The sequence below is a fragment of the Phalacrocorax aristotelis genome, chromosome 1 (assembly GCF_949628215.1).
Source record: "Phalacrocorax aristotelis chromosome 1, bGulAri2.1, whole genome shotgun sequence".
NCBI lineage: Eukaryota > Metazoa > Chordata > Aves > Suliformes > Phalacrocoracidae > Phalacrocorax > Phalacrocorax aristotelis.
In genome coordinates this window covers 174225668-174241203 of record NC_134276.1, presented here as the reverse complement: position 1 = coordinate 174241203, position 15536 = coordinate 174225668, and the positions used below count along the sequence as shown (strand labels likewise).

The 15536-nt window shown below is 39.5% G+C and overlaps 1 protein-coding gene across 1 annotated transcript in view; it reads left to right on the top strand.

Annotated features, from left to right (window-relative positions):
- The window catches only part of ACSS3 (acyl-CoA synthetase short chain family member 3), a 95880-nt gene that overhangs the window by 15368 nt on the left and 64976 nt on the right, over positions 1-15536 (top strand). Inside the window, exons 3-7 of the mRNA XM_075080720.1 lie at positions 1446-1634; positions 7347-7481; positions 7752-7892; positions 10235-10315; positions 10401-10496. Coding sequence (XP_074936821.1) covers positions 1446-1634; positions 7347-7481; positions 7752-7892; positions 10235-10315; positions 10401-10496 — 642 coding nt within the window. The remainder of the gene's footprint in view (positions 1-1445; positions 1635-7346; positions 7482-7751; positions 7893-10234; positions 10316-10400; positions 10497-15536) is intronic.

The window sequence follows — 15536 nt, the reverse complement described above, 5'->3', positions numbered from 1 at the left end:
AAAATTTAAGGGCAGTGAGCAGGTTTAGGTTGTGAGTGTTACACAGCCGTCAGCCTCTGGAATTTGAGAAACCTCTGACAGCTGACTTCATTCAATCAGACAATCACAGAATCACAGGTTGGAAGGGACCTCAGGGATCATCTAGTCCAACCTTTCTAGGAAGAGCACAGTCTAGACAAGATGGCCCAGCACCCTGTCCAGATGGCTCTTGAAGGTGTCCAACGTGGCCGAGTCAGCCACTTCCCTGGGAAGATTATTCCAATGGTTGACTGTCCTCACTGTGAAAAATTTTCCTCATGTGTCCAATTGGAATCTCCCCAAGAACAACTTGTGTCCATTCCCCCTTGTCCTCTCCTTGTGACTCCTTGTAAAAAGGGAGTCTCCATCTTCTTTGTAGCTAGCCCTTAAGTACTGGTACATGGTGATGAGATCCCCTCTGAGCCTCCTTTTCTCAAGGCTGAACAAACCCAGTTCTCCCAGCCTATCCTCATACGGCAGGCTTCCCAGTCCTTTGATCATCTTGGTGGCCCTTCTCTGGACCCCTTCCAGCCTGTCCACATCCTTTTTGTATAGCATTCAATTGCTTTTGGGGAATTATTGATTTGCTTTTCCTTCAGAAAATGTCACGTTTGCTTGCCACAACAAGCTGGTCGGGACAAGTGTGCAGTGCTTGTCACAGGCTCCCGTGCTCACTCTAAGAGAACTTTCTATGTGGTAAATTGTCTGTCCTGGTGTTGTAATGAAATATTCAATACTAGTTTTCTGACAGAATACTATACGCTGTTGAAGTAATAAATATTTTCTCATGGTGATACAGATGGCTGACATCGCTGCTGATCACATTTCTTGAGTTCCAGTCCTTTGCTGCCATGCACAGTCTGTCTTCAGGCTTCTGCATACCAAAAATGAAAATCTGAAAGTGAGGGGAAAAATTTTTTCTTAAGTCTAAATGTATTTCTCTGAATTTGTCTTTACATTTGGTTCAGGGGATAAGATTTCTTGTCTCAGATCCTGAGAAGTTTACAACACTGCAGTAGAGAAAACATTACTACGTATTGATTTGTGTTTCAAACTTAGCTAGTTAGGGCAGAATTTGCATTACAAAACACCGTGTTTACACCCGTTCTTAAAAGCTGAAATCGAGAACTATAAGCAGTATCTGCATAAAAGAAACAATGGTTAGAGTGTCATTTAAAGTTTTGCAAAGCATTGCTATTGATTTTTTGCTCTAATGTGTAAAATAATTAGCTTCGGTCCATTATCATTTTACAAAAACAAAAAAAAAAGAAAAAAAGATATGGATTGCATTGTTCATCTGTTTTCTGTATCATACTGGCTTGTCTCTTTAATGTGCTATGTCTGTTGATTGTGTGAAAGTTGTTTTTTACGGGGCAACGGCATATCTGGAAAAATTTTATTATGTTGTGAATGTTTTGTCAGTACAGGTCTCCAAGTTAGCTGATGTCATGGTCAGACATGGTGTGAAGAAAGGAGATCGTGTGGTCATCTACATGCCCATGATTCCACAGACAGTGTACTCTATGCTGGCTTGTGCAAGAATAGGAGCCATCCATAGCCTGATTTTTGGTGGATTTGCATCTAAAGAGCTTTCTGTTCGCATTGATCATGCAAAGGTAATACGTATGTGGAACAACAAACACCATTGCATTAGTTATTCATATAATTAGATGCCAAACCCCCCTTTTTCCAGAGAGGATAGCATTTCTCTTTGTGTGGCATGCAGTCTCAATTTGTTTATAATACCTAACATTGAAATGTGAACAAAGTACTACGCCTGTGCTAAGGGTAAGACTTCTATAGTAGACGTTGAGGTACAAATTTTGACCTCTTTTAAAAAAGCATAAGTTTAACACACTGCTGTCCGTTTACAGCATACTTTCTTCTCCCGTTTGTCAATCTTTGTCTGCAAAGCATCACCTTAAATTTGGCTTTTCACCCAACATTTTCCTCAAGTGTATGAGGAAAATGCTGTCACCCCTAAATGACTTCATTGGTTTACTTGATATTTATACATCCTAGGTAGTACATTTTCCAGCTATAAAGCTACTTCATCTAATTTGTACATGAATCGAGGCAGCTAGGGAACCAGTTGTCTTAAGTAAGTGACTGCAGAGAACATAATTGGTAGAGGTGAATGCTTTAAAGACTTCCCCGTTGGGCACAAGTTGAACTTGTTTATGATGCATTATGTAAGTCTTTGTAAATGAAAATGCAAATAGTACTTTAACAACCTACTTAGTAGCTTATATATGCATATTAGTAGCTGTGTATGCATTAGTTTCAAAGCAGCTAACAATGCTTGTGCTGGAAGTTTCTGCTCTTGTTTTCTACCACTGAAGCATGCTGGTTAGGCGTATAAGTCCAAACATGCAGGGTAAAGTCCACAGCATTTCTGGAACTTTCACTTAGTTTTCTGTGTACAGAAGTGCTTTTCAGATCCTCAAGGCTTGAATTTTATGAATATTTTTAAATAGAAAGTTGAATGCATTCCCCCTCCTCTCTCTTGATGTTTTAACAAAGCGAAAGTTAATGAAACAGCTGAAATGGTTTGTTGGAATTGTGAAAAATAGCTGAGGGAAGACTAACAACAGCTCCATAGTTTTCTCTGTCTTTCTTCCCGCTTCCTCACTATTTCAACAAGCTGTAAGAATTAATTTTAATTCATAGAAGCTTTTGATTAGAGAAGAATAATGTAGAATAAAAAACGATGGACTTCTTTTAAAATGAAGTTGCTACAATATGAATCATCTGGCATGTTTACTTTTAGAGTATTTTGCAAATCTTAACTAATTAATCCCAATGAACTTTCTCTGAGGAATAAAGGGAGACAGCACAGTAACCATAATGCTTCCTTCATGCATTGAAAAGATAACAGAGAAAGTTTAAGTGACTTATCCAAGGTCACACAGCAAGCGTTTTGCAGGGTTGGCTATAGAATTACTAGTTGCAGGCCATGGATTAAATCCTCATTTACATTGCCTTTTTCTTTTTTCCTTTAAAAGGCACATCTAAATATTTTGGATGATTTTTGGTCCATCTAATGTGTAATGAAAGTGTAAGTAAAGAGGAGGGGCACATCCTCAATCTATATTTCAAAACATGCCCCAGATTTCAATACAGTAAAGCTTTCTTGATAAGTGAATTGCATACTACTGAGATTATCTTTTAAGATATGTATATAAGTAGCTGTGATAGATGGTATTCTGGTGAACTCAGAAGTCAGTTGAACCAGTCTCAAAAAACCCTAACCTTTCTATTAGGCTCTTATGTGAATTGGTTTAGATGCTGCAGTACAGGATCTAATGTTGGTAAGATTAATTAGAAAGAGTTAAAGATGTGGAATGGAAAGCTGGCTGTGAGATGCTTTTGTGGAAGAAAGGTCAAACTTCACATTTTATTGGAAGATCTGAGTGAAAGAAATAACAAGCACATTCTAGTGACTATGAAAAGGAATATATACTTTACCAGCTTACAATAATTTATCTTAAATTTTGAATAGGTCTGGGAATGCTGCGAAGTCCTGCAGCTGATAATTTTTACTCTTGTCCAGTACTGGCAGTTACAGACATTCTGCAGTGAATTGTGATGAAGTGATACAGAGTGTGAGAACAGGCATTTCTTGCCATCTTTCTTTTCACCTGAATCTGGGAATATATAGTTTGCAATATCAAAACAATAGATATTTTTGAAGGACATTAACTACATTTTGAGAAATTAACATGAAATCTTTATAAACACTTTATCTTAGTAAGCTAGGAAACTGAGAAGGATACTTAAGAATGAAATGCTTATATGCCTATTTGCTTGTGTAGTTGCTATGCTGTCAACAACCAAATTTTCTCATGTTTTTTGAATCACAATAATTATATAGCAATTCCAGAGGGCTTTTTGGACTACATCCAAACCCTGCAACATAAAATGCAAGTAATAGAGTTTTTCAGACATGATTTTTGAAAATGGTTCACTAAAGCAGTATTATGACTTTTCTTTGAATTCTTTGAAATACAAAATGTCTGAGATGCCCAAGTTATTCAAAACTATCTGTTACTGTCTCCCATTCCAGAAATACTGTATTCCTCACTTATTTACAGTTGACAAATCTGGAGATTTTAATAAGGTTTCCTGGAAAAAATGAGCTCATGTTTTGTAATAGTTTGCTCTGAATAAGGCATAGTTCCTGTGTGCAGGTGTGGCTATGAATGGTTACCCCTGCTTCTCATCATAAGATGATCCAACCTTTTGAGTGATTAAGCAGGAAGCTCAGCTGCTGATACTTAAGATGCACAATTGCCTTATAATAGTTGCAGTCCTATCTCGTCTTCTCTTGAAGCACTGTTTATTTTTGGAATAAGTATTTGTTGTGGTTTAGCCCCAGTCAGCAACTAAGCACCACACAGCCACTTGCTTACCCCCCGCCTCCAGTGGGATGGGGGAAAGAGTCAGAAGAGCAAAAGTAAGAAAAACTCATGGGTTGAGATAAGAACAGTTTAATAATAAAAATAAAATAGTAGTAGTGGTAATAATAATAGTAGTAATAATAATAATATAATGAAAATGAAAATAACGAGAGAGAGAGAGAGGTGAAACCCAGGGGAAAAAAAAAACAAGCGATGCAACCGCTTACCACCCTCCAACCGACGCTGCCAGTCCCTGAGCCACGATCACTGCTTCTCCTGGCCAAATCCCCCCAGTTAATATAGTGAGCATGATATTATATGGTATGGAATATTTTTTTGGCCAGTTTGGGTCAGCTGTCCTGGCTGTGCCCCCTCCCCACCCAGTTTCTTGTGCACCTGGCAGAGCATGGGAAGCTGAAAAGTCCTTGACTAGTATAAATGCTACTTAGCAACAACTAAAACATCTCCACTTTACCAACACTGTTTTTAGCACAAATCCAAAACATAGCCCCTGCTAGCTACTATGAAGAAAATTAACTCTATCCCACCCAAAACCATGACAGTATTGTGGAGTAGAAGGCAGTAGCTTGCTTTTTATTTTTAACTACATGTATGGCAAGCTTCAGGTCTCTTTCTTCAGAGCACTCTGTAATATCTGGCAGAACTAAATGTGCTTGGCAATCTGATGTGGATCATCTAACCACAAAGCCAGAGCAGTACCAGCAGGTGCAGCAGAACTATATGATGACTGCATAAGCACTGGATTTCTTTAAAATGCATGTCACTTTTTTTGATTCACAAAAAAGGGAGGAGGGAGACACAACAAAAGTGCAGTAAGTTTGAGCAGAGGCTTGTGATCAGATGTGTGGCTGCGGCACAAAGGAAAAAGAGCTTTGTGCGTTTGACAGTGAGGGCCTGAGTGCTGGATCTGTCTGTAAACCTCTTCATGACACTCCTAACATTTTCTGCCCCAAAGTTAGTCAGTTTTCAGTTTGGGCTTTTTGCAGCTTTATCCAATAAAATGTACTTATTGCTTTTTCTAAACTTTGAGTTGCATGCTGTTAGAGACGATAGATGAATTAATAGGAGGTGTCTTTGCAACAAAAAGTTATTGGTCTAGTACCATTGGGCCTTGCTTTATCTCATTTCCACTTCTTCATATTGTTTTTTTTTCCTTTTTTCTGCAGCTCACTATAGCTGGTATTCCTTCGCCAGCAAACCTTTGAACTTTTCTGGTTTTCCTTCAAGCTAGTTAATCTTATTGCTTATTAGCTATATCTAACCTTATTGTGCAGGACTACATGGAGCCACAGAAGAGGTGGGAAATGGGTGTATAAATATGGAAGCAGAGATGCGGGGAAAGTAATATAAGTAGGCAGAGAGGTGAAACACTAGAGAACAGCAGTTAAAGCCAGTAATGGAGCTTTGATTTGCACAGAGTGATCCATGATCCTTCCAAGTAGTAACCCTCACTTGGGAAATATATCACCTTAGCCAATTTAATATTGGTTATTTTTAGTCCTCCTTACTGCATACAAAGTAGAGGATGAGTAGAGGCGACACTATTTACAAATGACTGTAAACCTGGCATTGACAACAGTCTTTCATTGTAACAATTGAATAGAAGTGTGTTAATATCTTACATTAATTACAGTCTAATTTCAGGGTAGCCTCCAGATGAATTTTCAGTTTAATTGCATTATATTGTGTCATCTTTTATTAAAATCAGTGCATCCCAAAAGAGAAAGATGACAAATGCTGAAATTTTAAAGCTCATCTGAACTCTATTTTGAATACAAACTAATTAGGAAACTTCCCTGAATGGCAGATTTGGACAGGAAACATTTTATTATTGCACAAGAAAGCAATTTAATCTGTGCTTTCTGTGCTGAGTTTAATGCAGCCTTAACTGTGGCATTATGGTTTGTGCCTACTTAATGAGATTTCTGCTAATGCATACAATTAGTAAACTAGTTTGATCAAAGTGAGGGGCATAAGGCATATACTTCTAAAACTCCAAAAGCAAGGAGATTGAAGACTCATTCTTCTCCAGTTAAAATTTGTTCTAATACATAGCTTCTGTGGTGCTACCTTTTATTTCCTGAAATATATGAAATAAAAATACTGATCCTGGGACCTAAGTCAGAATAGTTTGTATGCAGATTTCTTGACTTAGGAAATCTTAGGTTAAGTTTGAGGTTGATTTAATGACAAAGATGATAAATCCACATTTAGATATAGAAATTACTGTTACAAAACCCAGAACTACTGAAATCTGATTTTTAGTGGGTTTGCATCCTGAATCCTGCAACCATCACTTGAAGGACTCTAGCTTTACTTCCCTCATGTGCCTTATGACTTTAGCTTGTTCTTTTCCTGTATTTCTAGTTTCCTGTCATCTCTTGTTTGCCTTCTTTTTCCTCATTCCCCCATTTTCCCTCCCATGCCATTTAATTGCAGGCTGGAAAAAAGCCAGCAAAGTGCTATAGCTAGTTTTCAAATATGCCATTGTGTGCAGGCACATAATGAGAGAGCAGACTAAACAGGACAGGTAATTGTTGACATCACTGTACCACTTTTCCTTAATGGAGGGGCTAAGGCAGAGATGGGTTTTTCTCTCTGTTCATTAATTTTTGTGCAACTTACAAGAACTTAATACTGTGATTTCGTACTCAAATCTGGTTGAAAATGGTGAAGAGTGTCAGAAGTTGTTAGTGTGCTCCTGAACAAAAAACAGATGCATGGACAGCAAGATCACACAGGCTTGATTTCCTTAGAAAACTGTTCTAAACCTGTTTCTAATTATGTGAAGATAGATGTTATACATTGAGTGTCACTAATCAAAGAATTTCATGGAAAACAATTTATTAGGTTACAGATATAAAATATATTAACATATGTATTAACAATCTGACTTCTTTATTTTAGCCCAAACTTATTGTAACAGCAAGTTTTGGAGTAGAACCAAAAAGGAAAGTGGAATACATATCCCTCCTAGAAGGAGCACTGGCAAGGGTACAGAGCAAACCTGATAAAGTTCTTATTTACAAGCGACCTAAATTGGTGGGTGGACAGTTGTTTTGCTTTTATGTTAACTTTCAGATGTGTATGTAATGCATGTGCTTTTTCTCTTTTACGAGTAAAATTTTTGGTGTATCTGTCTGTAGTTTGTTTTGAGTTTTATGGGGGAACTTGGTATTCATAAGATTTAAATAGTAAGTAGAACTCATGCAGCAGAGAGATTACTGTACAGAAAATTGAATAGTGCATGTTTTTTGACCCATTTATTCCATCTGTTTTTCTTTTGACACTTTTCTATTTTTCAATGGGCAGGGCCATGTTCCTCTTGTCCCAGGTCGCGATCTTGACTGGGAAGAAGAGATTGCAAAAGCACAGTGCTATAAATGTGTCTCTGTTCCCTCAGACCATCCACTTTATATTCTGTATACATCTGGAACAACAGGCTTGCCTAAGGTAAAGACTATCTGTAGTCTAAGTGTCTGTGACCAACCTATTTGCAGTTCCACTTGAGAAAATATTGTATTAAAAAGGTTGAAAATGTTTGCTAGTGCTTAGTGCTGTAAATGGTAAGCATTGCTGGTTTAATCTCATTTATTCACATTTCACTGCTGTAAAGTCAGTGTCTAAGAATAAATCACATTTATTTATTTAAATAGTAGTAATGTAATGATAAACTGCATTTACTTCAAAGTGTTTGTACAGTATAAACGTTTGAGGAAAGCAGAATGTCTTTTATCCATTAATATCTTCTGTTGTTTTACTGTTTGAGATAACCATAGTATAGATTAGTTAATATATCACTTATGTGATAGCATTTATTGCTGAATAGTCTTTGCTTTTGAATTATTTGCACATTAGCTAATCTTCCCATAGATAGGATGTAATGAATGACATTACAGATTAAATGGAATTAAGCGTGTTCTGAAGGTTTGCATTACTGAACAGGTCTGAGGAAATAATTCCCTTGAAGATGAAAGTTTAGTTTGAGTAAGTGAAAATTGTCGTAGGGCATTCTTTGAAAATGTTTGCTTTCAAATGTGAGTTAGTCTTAATGATCTATTTTTAAAAGATCTTATTTTAAAAGCAAACTCTTGAGCGTTTGCTTGGTACTTAAAATTCTCTTTTAAAGAGTAGAAGACAAGCTGAGAATAATATTCTGGTGGTCGTCTTACCGCCACAAATTCAGAGACAGTATCACACATCCCTGGATGTGGCAGTGCTTAGGTGACTACTAGAAAATTATTTAATGATGCGGCCTATAAAGTTCAGAATCTATGGAGAGGTAAGGAAAACAAACAACAATTTTGCTGAGAAAAATTTCTTCTGCTTTTGCCTTGATTCTAGGCACTTTGAAGCAACATGTGTGTCTTGAATAACTTAATTATATGTCACAAGGTCCTAGATAAGATCCTTTGTTACAATGGGTATTTTCCTTGACTGTTAGTTTCAAAATACAGTACCTGAGAGGTAAAAGTTCTCAGTAGTTTACTTCACTGTGTTGGCTCTCCAGAGAAAAGTATAGACACCTTGAATGAATCACCCTTATAAAAGGGATAGTGTCAACTAGCACTAAGCTACAATGAGTAACTTAATGAATAAAACAACGTCTTATTCATTTAAGGAACTTGCTTTTAAATGGCCATGCATGTAAAATTATTCAGTTATGACCTTCATAACAAAACCTTTGTTAATCGCAGAGCAGGGACTAAGAAGCTGAGATTAACGAAGCCAGTCTGTTTTCTGAAATTCATGACGTGTTAGTTAACCATTCTCTGCTGTGGCAATCTCCATTTTAATGAGTTAATATGTCTCTACAGTCCCTGCTTTCTTGGATGAGGTCTGAAAGTGCCTATTGCATTCTATTAACTACATAAAGAGAATGTACTGTGCCTAGCACAGACAGCTGCATTGTACTGTCTGCACTGTAGACATTTGTTTGGTCAGATGAATCTCACCTGAATTTTAGTTCAGGACATCAGGACACAGTTTACTTAATTCTTTCTTCTACAAACAGTGTACTAGAAGATTATGATATGTATATTAAACATACAAATATTACAAAATATCTCAAAACTTTTCCTACTAATGGTGTTCCAGAGCTGGTTTTTGTCTTACCAAGGTACACGATGCTATTGATACTCTCTCATTCTAATTTTTGAATCCCTCTTTTTAAAGTAAGGCTGGGATGGTCTTAATTTTGCATTCCTATGTATAGTTCAGGCTAGATGTTACACCTGTCAAAAATAGACATCTGGTTTAAGCCAATCTTCTGACATCTTTAAAAAGAGCCAGGGCAGAAAGAAGGGTACGTTTCAGGGAGCAATTCACTGCAGTTATTTTAGGTATGGGCTACTCCACAGGTCCTTCTCTTTTCCAGTGATGATAGACTAGACAATGAGTTTGAAACATGCTTAGTATTTAGACGGCCACAGTTTAAGTGAGGTAAATGCTCAATCTCTCATTTTTTTGTCAGCATATGTTGAGTAAATATTTGTATATCCTATTTTAATGAGAGGATTCTAGTCTTTGTTAGTTATCTTCTGAAAACTATTGTCATCTAGGGCTTGGGTTGGGGTTTTTTGTTTGTTTTATTGTATGTTTGTTTGTTTATTTTCCAAAATTACTTCTTCAGTGGGAATGGTAGCACAAGCTTGTATTTGTCAGAACGGATTCTTTTCTTATTGGAATGAAACAACTTTAAGTCTATTACTCCTAAAGCCCCCAAAATTTCACTGAAGGCAGGAGTGTCACTGCATCCTTCAAATGATCTTAAATATTAAAATTTTCTCATTTAGGGTGTTGTCAGACCAACAGGTGGCTATGCAGTTATGCTGAACTGGACAATGTCAGCTATATATGGACTCAGACCTGGTGAGGTAATTCTGTTTAAGTGTCATGTAAATTTTTTTTTAAGTCCTCTTTAAAACTCCCAACTATATTTCTGTTTTTATTTCATTTTAGGTGTGGTGGGCAGCTTCTGATTTAGGTTGGGTTGTTGGTCATTCCTATATTTGCTATGGACCTCTCCTTCATGGGAATACTACAGTTTTGTATGAGGTATGATCCATTCTAGAAAGCCAGCTTCTGAAAAGGCAGCATCTCCTCCTGTTGATGATCCTGATGATCCTTTTTATGCCTGTCCATTCCTCATGCCATATATAATTAAATTTTGTATAAATCTTCAGTATTTATACTCTTCGTCTATTACAGTAATTTGTAAGGAAAACTTACTTCACTGTCCTTTAGTCTTGCCTACTTCATCTGTGTGACTGGTGAGTGTCAGTGGGGCAAGAAATTCCAAAACAATAGACCTAGAAATGGCAGATGGTGGACTGTACCTGTGTTGCTGAGGCTTCAGCCACAGGCCATTACAGTACCTTTATTATGGATCTAGGAGAAGATGTTGTGTTTTGCATGTCTGGAGACGAGAAATTATTACTGGATCTGAGTTGGAGGCAATTGGGAGCTCTGTGGCTGGAGCCAGAGCTCTTAAGCAGACTAGTCTCTTCTTTCCTCCCCCTACCACTCAAGGCACCTGAAGCCAAGACTCAGATAACATTCAGGTCTTGGTCCTTCTCCCTGGTGGATGAAACTCAGTGGGGTAGAGAGGAGACAGGTCCAATTAAAGTGGCCTGCTGCATCCTAACTTTGGTGCTCAAAAAAAACAATCATGCTGCCTTGCTTGTTATTTTTTTGGAAGTTGTTGTTGATTCTCTAATTGCCAGGCAAGAAGATACAGCGTTGCTTGAACCATCACCTTTATTCTTCAGTGAGTGAATACCATATCCATCACTGGTAGTGAGAGACCTTTTATGTAAAAGCACCATCGTTGTTAGCTCTTAAGCACGCTGAGACTTTGCTGCCTGCGTTCACTTGACATTAGGAATTCTGGATATATCCCAGCCTCTACAGCACACTGCAGCGTGAAGCCCACCTAGTAATTGTTCTGTCTTTTTCAATGGTCCTAGAGGCAGAAGTTGTATTAGCTCTGCCATTGTGGCATACTGATCACCTCTGTTGATTTATAGTGGTAATCAGTCATCTGTGAAACATTAAAGGCAATCTACTGGTAACTTATGGCAGAGCATACAAGAACTGCAGAAGTATAGTGAATGTACTGATACTGAGGGCCTGAAAAAGCATATGAAACAAGCTTTGATGACATTGTGAATATAGCAGTTGTTAGAGCATCTGTTCCCAGTATTTGTGGAGCAGGAGAGTCAGCATGACATGGTGGAAACATACTGGTTTGCAGACCATCATAAGTGCAGAAGTTCTGCATAAGGAAATGTGTATTATGGTTAAACTTTCTCCATCTTCCTGCTAATACATCATACAAGTGAAGGTGACCATACTAGAGAGAAATGGATAGTTACTGTTTTCAGGAGCAAGCATTATCAGAACAATCCTTTGGTGCTTGCACAAGTTGTTACTGGCTGAGATGTGTTTCGCTGTTATGGACTTACACAGAGCTGTTGGTGTGTAGTGGGTACTGGGATTGTGCCTGAATTTTGAGTAAATATGTTTCTGAATCCTGGGGATACTGAAGAAGCATGAACAGTTCTCTAAGGTGAGGCTGCCTCCAAAATTGTTTGGATGCGGCTGCATCAAACACTACAGAACTGACTAGTGCTTCATGCATTCTGTTTTGGAAGTTAGAAGTATACTTAACTGCTCAAGTTCACTCTGTAAACTTACAAGTGAGATTCTTACAAGCCGAAGATGCCTCCTGAAGCAGGTCAAGAATCCTCAGAAAAGCAATGGTCATTAGGAGTACATCTACATGATGTTTCAAATCACATCAGTAGTGCAATTCTGAAATAAGTCCTCTGATTGTCCTTGCTTATTGATTTCGTTCACAGAGTGGTTTTAGACATATGAGTGACATCTTTACAGAGAAAACTAAGACAGAAGCTTTGCCGCTTGGGATGAAAGGGTAGGATCCAAAGAGTGGGACTGCACTGCTGTGAAGTTCTCTAGAGCAAATGAAAAGTACATGTGCCAACAGAGAGCTTTAAAACTGTCAAGAGCTCCCACTCTATTCTGAAGTATTTCTCATGCTATGCAGAAGGGCCAAATGCTATGTGTGACTTCATATCTCCTAATGCCTGCCAGATGTCTGCTTGTTCTGACTTTCAGCTGCTCCTTTATTTCTTCCATGCTTTGGCTTCTGTCTTCTTCACCAGCCCTATTTCTTTTGCTGTTCCTCATTTATGAACAACATCTTATAACATGGTTAAAATTATTCCTCCTTTCCTACTGCTACATTTTGCAATAGTGACAACTGTTGCTTTGGCCTCCCAGAATATTGAGCTAGGGGCAACCTGGAGCTTGACGGCATGTATTCTGAAAGGCCCAGAAGTTTCTCCAGCCTATGCACCACCCTGTTCCTAATGTCAAGCCTGCTGCCAAGTGGGAGAGGACTGACAAGTGGTGCTGCATTCATTTCAAGCAAATGAAAAGTATCTTCTTAGATGAGATGGGACAATCATGCATCAGAGGTGGCACAGTGTGTGTGCCCCTACCAGAGAGGACCTCCACGCTGTGCTGGTTGTGGTTGAGTTAATTCTTATCACTGTAGCACCTGTAGTAGTCTGGGACCTTTCCAGCTTCCTGCGCTCTGCCATGTGGGCAGGGGGCGGGGTGGGGCGGGGCCACGGCCAGGGCAGCTGACCCTGACTGGCCAATGGGATGTTCATTCCATATCATGTGACGCCATGACCAGTATATTAATGGGGCAGTTGGTGCGTGGGGGTGTGGTTGCAGCTCTGGGATTGGTGGTGTTGGGTTGGCGGGCGGTGAGCGGCTGTGTCAGGTTTGGTTTGGTTTGGGTTTGGTTTGGTTTGGTTTGGTTTGGTTTGGTTTGGTTTGGTTATTCATTCTCCCTTCCCCACGGCCCGGGTTTCGCACCTCTCTCATTATTTTTCTTTCCATTGCATTATTGTTGCTGTTATTGTTTTATTTTAATTATTAAACTGTTCTTATCTCAACCCACGAGCATTACCCTTCTGATTCTCTCCCCCATCCCGCTAGTGGCGGAGTGAGCGAGGGGCTGTGTGGGGCTGAGTTTCCGGCTAAACCACAACACACAGCCTTGGTCCCAGGACCAACAGTCTGGGAGAAAAATCCAGGGAAAAGCATGCCTACACTGCTGCACACATCTGCATGCCTGCAACCCCCAGAGGAGCCCTGCAAGACAACACGCAGGAACATCCCCTTGGCTCACTCTCTGCAACGGCAGGCAACGGGAACTGTAAACCAGTGCTCCGGATGCCTGCCTGAGTAAGTGTGTGTACTCCTTTCCTATACACGTGCTCTACTGAGCACAGGATTGTGTTTAGGAGGTTTCTGGTACAATCAGGGCACTGGTCACAGAGCTGTGGAAAGGCGGAGTAAGCCTCTGGATTGACTGTGAGAGCTGCTGTGCCTTGAGAGACGATTCCCCAGGGAAGTTGTGTGGAGCAAGAAGCTCCACCAGAGACCATCTGCCCCATCCCAGCTCTGCCTGTGTGCCAGGCACAGTCCTGGCAACTGCATAAGCCGTGGACATGGTACGCCTTGATAACACAGCCCTCCTAGGCTTCAGCACAAAATCCCAGCTGCACTGTCTCTTCCTTTCTTCAGATGCAATGTATAAAGGACCCACCTTGTGGTGGCAGTGGCGCTGGTACTTCTGGCCACCTGTCAGATCCTGCCCCTACCATGCAATCAGCTGCTTGTACAACAGATACTATTCAGGATGATTCTGTTTCTTTGAAATGCATTTGTTAAGGTAGTGCTTCTTAGCAATACATGATCTCTTCCTCTGCCCCAAGTGACACTTGGGAAAGGTCATAAAAGGAACAGCACTGCACGCTGGGGTAAGGCATAGTTGGATTAACCAGCTTTACCCAAAACAAATGGATTGAATGCAGCAAGGGAGTGTGTGAAACATACAGGTGTGGAGGAGATGAAAACTGAGGACAGAGAAGTATTGGGAATCAGTTCTTTTTTAATCATTGCATAATGTTTGCCAGATTGAAAGACAATGATGCCCAGTGGTGTTCCTCCCATCCTGTTCCAGGCACTCGTGAATGCTCTGTGGCTTGGTGACTGTTTTCAGTGAAGGAGCAAAGTCCTGACACAAGTGCATTTGTGGATGCCCCACCTATGACAAAGAGAGCAGAGAACTGAGCATACATGTACTGCAGAACCTGTGCTCAGTGTTTCAGTCTGAAGGAAGGTCTCAAGTGTGTCCTTACAGGTGGTTCAGAGTGTTACCCTAACTTTGGAAGGTGTTGGACACGTTTGCACTGTGTCTGTCCCACATGACCCAGTGTCTTTCAGATGACGAAATGTAGATTATGGTTCCATTATGCATTCAGTAAAAGCACAATTAAATTAGGCCAGTGCTGGACCATTGTCAGAGTGCCCTTTATGGTGTAGGGCACAGGCGTATGCAGCATCTCTCATGGTGCTCATTGGCATTGAGGACATCATGAATGATCCTGTCCCTTCTTGGAAAGAAGGCACTGGCATATGTTTTGGTTCTGTGACCAGAGATACGGAATATAGGGCTTATAGAAATTTTGTGGTGGAGCCTACTGGTGATGTGCGAACTGACATCCTACTGTCATCTGCATGAAAGAGATGAAAGGGACAGCATGACACTTCCTAGGAGAGGTGTCCCTTCAGTCAAGGCAGCAAAGATCTGTAGGATAGCTTTCAATCAGAAAACTTTGAGCTGCATTTTTCATCCAGCGAACAAGGCTAAGTCTAGTTTAAAACGAACCTCAAATAACATCTAATGGAAGAGGTAAAGATCATTAGCATTAAATAGTTTGGTCTACTAATCTGCTCTAATTCACCTCACTACTTGCTATGTAAACAGAGTCTGTGACACCATATATGCTTGAATTCATGTTGCATGTTATTATTTCACACGGTACTAGGTTTATTTTTACCAGTGCATGTAGTAGGAAGAAGATTGATAACCTTTCATAGAACAGTAGACTGTGCCTATGTGATGCCTGTGTCTGTTGCTTTATACAGAAACCTGTTGTTTCTTATTTTACATTTTTCTGTTACAAAAATGATAAACAAAACACAATGTTTGAA